Source organism: Corvus brachyrhynchos, unplaced genomic scaffold (genome assembly GCF_000691975.1).
Source record: "Corvus brachyrhynchos isolate BGI_N302 unplaced genomic scaffold, ASM69197v1 scaffold101, whole genome shotgun sequence".
Lineage (NCBI taxonomy): Eukaryota > Metazoa > Chordata > Aves > Passeriformes > Corvidae > Corvus > Corvus brachyrhynchos.
Genome location: NW_008237239.1, coordinates 215025 through 224794, shown reverse-complemented (window position 1 = coordinate 224794; position 9770 = coordinate 215025). Strand labels below are relative to the sequence as shown.

At 45.5% G+C, this 9770-nt stretch overlaps 2 protein-coding genes across 7 annotated transcripts in view; one reads left to right on the top strand and one right to left on the bottom strand.

Annotated features, from left to right (window-relative positions):
- Positions 1–5672, top strand: part of KLHL20 (kelch like family member 20) — a 31442-nt gene extending 25770 nt beyond the window's left edge. For 5 of the 6 annotated variants that reach the window (XM_017729632.1, XM_017729635.1, XM_017729634.1 and 2 more), the window contains one exon: positions 5419–5672. In XM_017729632.1, coding sequence (XP_017585121.1) covers positions 5419–5467 — 49 coding nt within the window. In that variant the 3' untranslated portion in view covers positions 5468–5672. Of the gene's footprint in view, positions 1–3605; positions 5042–5418 lie in introns of those variants that run through there. The other variant, XR_001860428.1, reaches the window with a different exon arrangement.
- Positions 5673–5769: 97 nt separating this feature from the next.
- The window catches only part of CENPL (centromere protein L), a 4186-nt gene continuing 185 nt past the window's right edge, over positions 5770–9770 (bottom strand). The window contains exons 2-5 of the mRNA XM_017729566.1: positions 9725–9764; positions 9305–9556; positions 7772–8314; positions 5770–6923 (exon numbers count right to left, since the gene is read on the bottom strand). Of these exons, the coding sequence (XP_017585055.1) occupies positions 6852–6923; positions 7772–8314; positions 9305–9556; positions 9725–9764 (907 nt within the window). The 3' untranslated portion in view covers positions 5770–6851. The remainder of the gene's footprint in view (positions 6924–7771; positions 8315–9304; positions 9557–9724; positions 9765–9770) is intronic.

Here is a 9770-nt window from a genome sequence, read left to right as displayed (position 1 = left end):
CAGGAACCATCAGTGAAGAGGGCATATTGCCTTTCATTCTCTGGTAGTTGGTTATATGGTGGGCCCTCCTCAGCACGTGTTACCTGCTCTTCTTCTTCTGGTCCAAAACTCTCACCTTTGGGCCAGTTTGTTATGATTTCCAGAATCCCAGGATGATTAGGATTTCCTGTCCGGGCTCGCTGTATGATCAGCACAATCCACTTGCTCCACATGGCATCAGTGGCATGATGCATGGAAAGAACCTTTCCCTTGAACGTGCAGCCTAGCACTGGCAGTCAGGGTGCCAGAAGCAGCTCTGCTTTCAGTACCAGTCACTTCTGAGGCGGCTTGAACCCTTTCATAAGCTGTGAGAATCTCCTCAGTTGGGGTATAGCTGGCCTCAGATCCTTTGTATCCCCGACTCCAGGACCCCAGCAATTGTCCTCAGGTCTCCCAGGTCCCTTCTGCCAGAAGCTCCAGGAAGGACCATTCTCCTTGGCTGCAGTGTAGAACACATTTTTTACATCCTACCCTGTCCTGACTGGCCCAAGGGCTCCTGCATGGGCAATCTCATACTTAATTTGTTCAAAAGCTTGTTGTTGTTCAGGGCCCCACCGGAAATAATTTTTTTTTGTGTCATGAGATAGAGAGGGCTTACAATTGTGCTGTACTCTGGGATATGCATCTTCCAAAAGCCCACGGCTCCTAGGAAAGCCTGTGTTTCTTTCTTGGTCAGTGGGGACATAGCTACTATATTGTTAATCACTTCCGTTGGGATCTGGTGATGTCCATCTTGCCACTTCTCTCCTAGAAACTGAATTTCTTGAGCAGGTCCCTTAACCTTACTTCGCTTCATGGCAAAAGCAGCTTTCAGGAGAATCTGGATATTCTTTCCTTTCTCAAAGACTTCCCCTGCTGTGTTCCCCCATACTATGATTTCATCTATATACTGTAGACGGTCTGGAACCTCACCCTTTTCCAGTGCAGTGTGGTTCAGCCCATATGGCAGATGGTGGGACTGTGCTTCCACCCCTGGGGCAGTTGGTTCTAGGTGTATTGCATACCCCTCCAGGTGAAGGCAAACTGGGGCCTGCACTCTGCTGCCAGAGCAGTGGAGAAAAATGCACTGGCAGTATCGATGGTTGCGTACCACTTTGCTGCCTTGGATTCCAGCTCATACTGAAGCTCCAGCATGTCTGGTACGGCAGCACTGAGTGGTGGCGTGACTTCATTTGGGCCACGGTAATACACCATCGGTCTCCATTCTCCACTGGACTTATGCACTGGCCATATAGGGCTGTTAAAGGGTGAGCAAGCCTTGCTGACCACTCCTTGGCTCTCCAGCTCACAAATCATCTCATGGGCAGGAACCACAGAGTCTCTGTCGGTGCGGTATTGCTGACGGTGCACTGTTGCTGTGGCGATTGGTACCTGTTGTTCTTCAATCCTCAACAGTCCCACAGCAGAAGGGTCATCTTAGAGACCAGGCATGGTATTCAGTTCTCTGATGTCTTCTGTCTCTAGAGCAGCTATCCCAAAAGCACAGCAATGTCTTTTTGGGTCTCGGAAATACCCATTTCTGAGATAGTCTATGCCAAGGATTCATGGGGCCTCTGGGCTGGTCATAATGGGGTGTTTCTGCCACTTGTTCCCGGTTAAACTCACTTCAGCTTCCAGTACAGTCAGCTACTGGGATCCTCCTGTCACCCCAGAAATGGAAATGGGTTCTGCTCCCACATACCTTGATGGCATCAGGGTACACTGAGCGCTGGTGTAAACCAAAGCCATATATCTTTGTGGGTCAGATGTGCCAGGCCATTAGATCCACACAGTCCAAAAGACCTGATTGTCCCTTTCTTCTACCTGGCTAGAGGTAGGAGCACGTGTACCCTCTAATCCTGGCTATGGTACACATTGTTCTCCTCCTGTAATTATGACTTTGAGGTCCCTTCAAGAGGATCAGTCATATCATTCCTGTACTGCCTGGAGTCTTGTCCATGAGAGACCAGAGCAGCATTGATCCTGATGAACTTCTTGTGGTAGATGTTCCTCTCTTCAATTCACACACCCAGGCTGCTAAGGAAGAGGTGGGTTTTCCATCTCACTCCCTCATGTCTTCTCCATGCTCCTGAAGGAAAAACCATAGGTTACCTCATGGAGTGTATCCTCTCTCGTTGGCTGGGGGATACCTGCTCCTAAGGGCAGAGACTCTTGTTGGTGCTGGTGAGATGTGGTAAATTCCTTCCTCAAGCTCCTTTTTCAGTTTCTGGTGGCCTTCTTCAATTTTCTCTTCCAAGCTCTGGACATGCTCAGCCAGCTTTGTTTCCACGGATGAGACATGGGTGCATTAACGGGGCTGTGACAGTGTCCTCATAAATTCTCAAGTTTGTTGACCAAGATGCCCACCCTGTCCTCACCTTCCTCCCATTGCAGCATCACCAGGTAACGGGAGTACATCTCTGGTCCAAGCTGTGCAAATTTCAGCCACATTTGTGACGTGCACTGGACACCATTTGGGCTCTTGGGGAATCCCTCGTCTTCTGAGAAAATGATCTCCAGCACAGCCAATTCCCTCAGGCACCGGATACCTTGTTCCATTCTGCTCCATTTTCCTTGGTGCACCTGGAGGTCTTCTTTACACAGGTACCTGTCCCTTACGCTTGTCAGCAGTCACTGCCAGAGGCTGAGTTTCCTGGGTTCTCCTGATCCTCTGGTCAATGACCGCATCCTGGGACAGGGATCCCAGTTGCCTGGACTCACTTCCATCCACAATTGTGTCATTGGCTGCGGTGTTCCAGATGCGGAGCAGCCAGGTCAGGATGGGTTTATTCGCCTGGTGGGTGAACTCCCTCCACAGCTCACCCAGGGACAGAGAGCAAGTGATGACTTCCGGCTCCATCTCTTCTGCTGGGTGCGAAGGTCCAGCCGCCTCCTTGTCAGTCACCATGTGGACTGATTTCCTCTTCGATTTCCTTTTTTTGAATGAGGGCGACTGCTACTCGCTTAGGCTGTCCTGGCTCAGTGACAGTTTGTATGGACATGGTGCCTGCTGATTTGCTTCTTTTCTCCTCCTCTTGAGGATGCTGTACGACACCAAGCACTGTCTTGACTCCAAGCACGGTATAGACAGTGCATGCCCTACAGAGAACACAAAGCAAAACGAACAAGATTATTCTGTCTTTTAACATCCAGAGGAAATTCAGTATTTTCAAAAATTGCTGACTCAGGCCTGAAAGACTGGAAAAAACCATTCTCTATTCTTCCCCCCATGGGTTGGGTGTGATTATTAATGAGGCCCCAGAGGTAGTAGCCCAGACGAGGACAGGTGAACAAAACTGAATATATATTCCAAATGATGTTCATTGCCTCTGATGTCATAATGCAATAGACAAACTAACAGAGCAATTTTTATACCATCTCAAAAGGAGCATTAAGAGTGGCAAATAGTTCCCCGTATGAGGAAAAATAGAGTGAGGTACAAAATCCATGTAAACAGGTACAATATCTATGTAAACACATCGAGCATCATGGTGAATAGGCAGTTTCTGTAATACAATGCAAAATTACAACTCTGGCTTCTCTCAGGAGGCCTCACACTGGGCACCAAAATACATGCTGGTTTGAAGGTAAACTAGCTGGAGAAATTAACCCCCACACAAATACCTTGCAAGAGATTTCAAGTCAGAGTTACAATTTAATAGAAAGATTATAATAAATGCAGTGAATACAGAAAGTCTGGCTTAAAACCTCCAGAGTACAACCTGACATCCTGTTGGTCAGGGTGGCGGTAGCAGTCCCAATTAAACGGTGGTTGCAGTCCCATTGGAGTGATGGATGTGGTCTTGTCAAAAGCAGTGGTCCTGTGAAAAGGTCTGGTCCTTCTCTGGATGTCCAGTGGTGGTGGCTGTGTCCAAGTCCCCAAACCCCCAGATTCTATACCCTCCAAGTCCAGGCAGGAATGTTCAGTCCCTCCCTCAGGGCAGGGAGTTTCACAGTGGAACAATGTAATCCTGTGAGTCATAGGACATTTTGGGGAGTCCTTGATGACCCATTGGCAGAGATGACCCCCCTTAGGCTGGGTGTAGTTGTCACTTTGTGAAGACAAAGAGAACACTACCCAGCTCACAGCTGTTACAAATGGCCCACCATTAACACTTTTCATCAGGAATAGTGTAGATGGGTGTAGAATACATGGTTTGGCTACACCCATACTGGTACTTTCTCCTGTAACCACTGACAGAACCTAAAACCAACCAGTTATAGCTCACTTCTAAAAGCCATTTTCCTCCTGTTGCCTGCTCGATACCAGTTCTTGTCTGACGCAGGGTGCAGGTATCACGTGTTAATGCTGGCTTCTTGTGTTCTTGCTGGAAGGGCAGACCCGCAGCCAGCCCCTTTCTGCTGAAGAAAAGCTTAGACCAGCCTCACCTCAGCTGCCCTCTTGTCTGTCTCTAGAATTCCTACCATGAGACAGTACAATCTCTTTGAGTGATTTTTGTGCACTTTGCCTATGTATGGTTAGAGCAGAAAAAGGTGTGAGGCTCATTTAAGAGTTTGGAGAGGAAGGGCTGTTTGCTAGCACTGTGAATAACTGTGGAATCTCCCCAGGGCAGGGGCAGAGGAGGGAAGAACTCAAGACTCAACAGTTCTGTTTGTACTGTAATTTCTATTGAGTATGGAAGAATGACCTTTTGTACCTGATCTAACTGTGGACCTTGCCAAATCTGATCTTGAAAAAGAGGACTGTAAATTCTTGAGATGAAGAAAGGATTGCTGACATCTTAAGTTAACTTCTTAGTTTGATTCATGTAACTCAGACTTTAATGTGCTTGAATATAGTAAAAAATACATTACAGTCATAAATGGGACATTAAAAGGTTTTTAAAAGCTCCTTTCCCCCTAAAGGTCGGTATTCTTGTGTTTACATATGAAGATCATTTGCACCTTTACAAGGAAAACAAGTATTCTGTAAACAAATGTTTACATGTATCATTTATGCTTTTTTCTAGCATGAGTAACTTGTATAAATAGTGCTATCTTAATAAATTTCTTCTATGCTGTTCTTGTTTAGTTCCTTGGGGTGAAAGCAGTGAGGGGTGTTTTTCCATGGTTTATGTGGAGGGTTTTTTTTGTGGATGCTGGAGGGTTTTGCCCAGATAAGTCCAAGTAAAAGAGGCTGAAAACTCTGCTGTTTATTGTTACCCTGCACATCATTCAGAACCAGCTTTTCTGGAAAGAAGCATCTGTACTATCTGGCTAAATCTTATCTCTGCTCACTTAGGGCATTTATCAGTGAGGACAACACAAGGAAGAGGTTAAAAGAGTCTATAAGAATTTAGGTTTTTAGAGATTATTTATGCGCATTTGTTGAAAAGAGCTGAGCATTAGATTTAAAACTTAGCCCTGGGTTTAACAGTCCGGTTTTCAAATCAAATACAGGTGCCAATTATTTCCAGACCTTGTACTCCTTTGTCCAGTGCTCTTCTGACTCCAGATATCAAACTTTGTCTGAGATATTTCAAAAAAGGAAACTACAGCACCAGAAGTTCTTTAAGATAGTTTAAGTGGCTGCTGAGCTGCCAAGACCTTCAGAAGATCACTTAGCTGCTTCTACCAGGGTAAGAGTTACCACATACTTCAACCCTAACATGCAAAAATAATCCACCTTCAACTAGTAAAGAATCTGAAACCAAGTGCGTGTTTCTTTGTCTAATTCTGGAAAGAGGTTAGGAACTAGGCATTCAGTTATGTCATGTTAGGCAGTTTTACACTGGGAAAAGAAACAACATCCCTATTTAGGAGAAAGTCATAGTACAAATCAGCTCCTAGAGATGCTACAGAAGTGTGAAGCAAGAAACTAGACTTGGAATTTTGCTGCAGAAATATTTAATAAGTAACAAGTGGTGGTTTGGTTAGGTAAGCTGTAGTTGTAAATAAGCTCCATGCAAGGATATATTTAATTAGACACAGGTGGTCTTTCCTTAAGACAAAAGATGGAAAATATTTTCTTTATTTAGTACTGTATTACAAAAAGTCTTAGCAGGTGCTACTTTCTGCTCCTTAAATGTCTAGCCAGACACTGTGCACTGTACCTCTGAACTCCTACCCATTCCAGAAGGGAGGGATCCAACATAAAATTATAGCACACAGCTCCAACCCTGAGAGATCTCTGGCCTACAGGATTACATCCAAGATTAGAAACATCAGGACAAAGCCTAGTAACTATCAAGCTTATCCACAGACCTCACTTTCCTATCTATCAACTTGCCTGGGAGGACCAACAGGCTGACAAGTGCCTTGTGTCCAATCTCATGCCCAACTGGAACACAGATGAACATTATCACCAACTACCCTTAAGAAGCTAAAAAGGGAGTTAGAAACCTGGATTTTTTTGACCTGGATTGTAGAGCATGCACCCTTTCTCAGGTGTGCTGAATTTTGCATTTAGACTAGCCCAAGAGTAGTCACAGTTTAGCCAAGGCCAAAGTCTGTGTATCTTAGGCTGCCCAATGAAAACCAACTTGCTCTCTGAAACAACAGAAATACCTGTCAGTAAGTTGCATCAAGCATTTGCATCGTTTGTCTCTGAGCTGATACCTGCACATAAATAAAATGAGTGACTCTGAGAAAACAAAGCTGCTCAGGAAGCTGTCACAAGTTTGCATTGCAGCCCTTCTTCAGGGCCAAATGTCTGCTTCACTTTGCTGTGCATGGCATGGAGTTACACAGCCAAGTGCTGGAGTTACAGTCCGACTTTGGACAGCCAGAATGAGAGGAAAGAAGATGCTGCATGAATGAGTTTCCTGGTGGTTTCTCAGCACAGACTGTCCAACAGGAAGCCTTTTTAGTATGAAGAGTTACTGAAATGGCTCTCACTGTATCTGAGAGATTGCCAGTTCAGTCAATAGCATCAGCACTCCAGGCAGGTGTTGGCTGTGTAGAATCTACAAGAAAGAGAAAAAAGCCTGTCAAAACAACAATTGCAGTTGCCAGATTTCCACACCCTGAAATCCTGGTTGCAAGGAAACTACCAAGTGTTCTCTGTGTTTATTCATCTGCTCTGTTGTTGCTTTTCAGGTACCTATACTTTTCCCATACTGAATATATATGACTTGAACTCTATCCCATTATGAAAAGCTGTAACTGAATTTACACAATGCCCATTCCACAAGAGCACCCTTCAGAAAGCCTGAGAAATCTTTTCATACTTGCCTGCAACAGAAAAAGTTGTTTCACATAGTTTTAAGCTATTACAGACAAAAACAAGCAGTGTAACACTACCATGTGCCAAGGCTTATCACAGGGTAAATTTAAACAATTACATTTACACAAACTGTTCTTTAACTCAGAAGAAAATATTGTGTTGCTTTAATGTTCTATGGTTTTAAGGACATTATATATACCTCTGTAGAAAGACCAGCACCTTTATGAAAAGGGTTATGTGTGAAGTCTTCTGCCTGTGTCTTAATGACTACAATACTAGAAAGCTAGTGAACTTCTTTAAAGTTTGGGATCTTTTTAAGTCCAAAAGAAGATTTTTTTATGGCCTAAGAAACTTTCCTGTTCATATCACAGCTAATACACCTATTTCTGGCCTGACAAGTAGCTTGTGCTGCAACAGAAAAAAAAATCCTGTGCTGGCAGCTGCCCCAACTCCAGAGCCAAGTATGACTATGAAAGCTCAGGAGTTTAACAACTCCTTGTAGGAAATCATGCAAAAGAAACATGAGACCTTCAGGTACAGCTATTTTATTTGGCCAGCATTAGGACAACCTGCGACTTAGAGCCTCACCTTTACAATCCCATCACAGTGTGCCGAGGCAACCGCTGTCGAAACCTTCACCAGCTTTGTAGCTGACAGATGGATCTTGAAGTGCCTGTGGAAGTGGGTGTAAAGGCAGTCCATGAAGACATCCACCTCGTCTTGGGTGATCTCTCCTGGTGTTTTTTGGACCGTGTCCCACAGAGCTTTGGCATCCTCTGGGTGAATGGCGTATGAAATATCTAGGGGCTGAGACAGGTGGGGCACGGAGAAGACAAGTTCCACGGCAGAGGCGGCTCTGTCCAGTTTGCAGCCAGCCCACATGGCCACCATCCAGCTGAGATTCAGGGGGCTGATGGCCAAGCGGCGGAAGCAGCAGTCAAAAGTCTTCTGGAACCAGCTTCCAACCATGGACGTGTAGCTCTCAGCCCCGTGGGTCAGGAACAGGGGCAAACAGGTAAAGTCCTCTGGCACATTCTCAGAAAGGTCATCTCCATACACAGAGCAAAACCAGCCCAACCACACCAGTTTGTCTTCAGAGTTCCTGGAGGAAGCTCCTGACCTCAAAGAGAGCTGGGATTGGGAAAAGAAGCATTTGAATGCTGTAGAGCAAGTATGGCTTTTTTTTCTTCAACTAAAAATAGATTTTGATTTATAGTTTTAAGTGTTTGGTAGAAGTGGGTTATTTTTTCTTAGGACCTTGCATGCAACACTGTTTTCTGTCAAACACATACAGTTACTCAGTCTATCTATTACATCCCTAAAAGTTGAATGCAATTCTGTTGAAAACAGCAGAAAAAGCATTTTAAACTTCCTTAGGAACAGTCCTGAGATCTGAGTTTATGCTGCTTAACTCCTATGGTACATCCTACAACCATTGCTACAATGAACTTGACATTTCAGTAGCATATTTCATTTGAGGCAAAGCAGTTTAGAAATATTAATGAGACCTGAGCTCTGACCAGGAAGTGGGATTATGCCAGCTTTATCCAGGAAGTTAAATAACCCGTCCAAGTCCTGGCAGTAAATTGACTGCTGAACTAAAACATCAGACAGAGATTGCTCTGTATAGTCTTATTCTGATGCTGTTAAGAAGTTGAACTCAAACTTGCAAGTAACTGTATGCATTGCTTAGGGGATCACAGAATCAATTAGGTTGGAAAAGACCTCTGAGGTCATCAAGTCCAGCCTTGGACAAACACCACCTCATCATTAGAGCAGGGTTTTGACTGAGTCACATCTGGTCTTTCCTTAAACACCTCCAGGGATGGTGACTCCACCACCTCCCAGGGCAGCCAATTCCAATGTCTAATCATCCTTTCTGTGAAGAAATTCTTCCTAATGTCCAACCTAAACCTCCCCTGGCACAGCTTAAGACTATAAAATGTTCTAGTTAAAAACAGAGAGGATTCAGTTTCATTAAATCACAGTGGATGCTACAGTAATTATTCCATACAGCTAGGTTTAATTTTGGGGTTTTCTTTCAAGACAGAGCGTTTTATCACAGCAAAACCAGCCCATAAAACGCCAGTCTCGACCAAACCTGCTGGGCAGCCCCCTCACCTGCACGAGGACGGCAGGCTGGTCCTGCTCGCTGCCCCTGAGGTCGGCAAGGCTGGACACGGCCACCTTGATGTCCAGCTCGACGCCCACCTCCACCGCCAGCCCCTTCTGCTTCTCGGCGGCGATGAAGGCGCTGAGCAGCCGCGCGTAGTCCCTGAGGCGGGCGCGGCGGAAGCGGTACAGGGGGGTCACGCTGTACAGCGTCCAGGCTTTGTGCAGCAGAAACGCTGTTTCTGGCGGATCGACGTTTTCCTAGGGAAGGAAAAGAAAGAAGAAAAGAAAAGAGAAAAGAAAAGAGAAAAGAAAAGAAAAGAGAAAAGAAAAGAGTTAAAGCCCGCTTTTCCCGTGCGTGGAGAGCGGGACAGCGCCGCTGAGGGGACAGAGAGGCGCCTCCGCCCCGTCTACCCAGCCACGCCGTACCTGCGAGCACGACGCCGGCACGATGAGGCGGCCGCCGGGGCTGGTC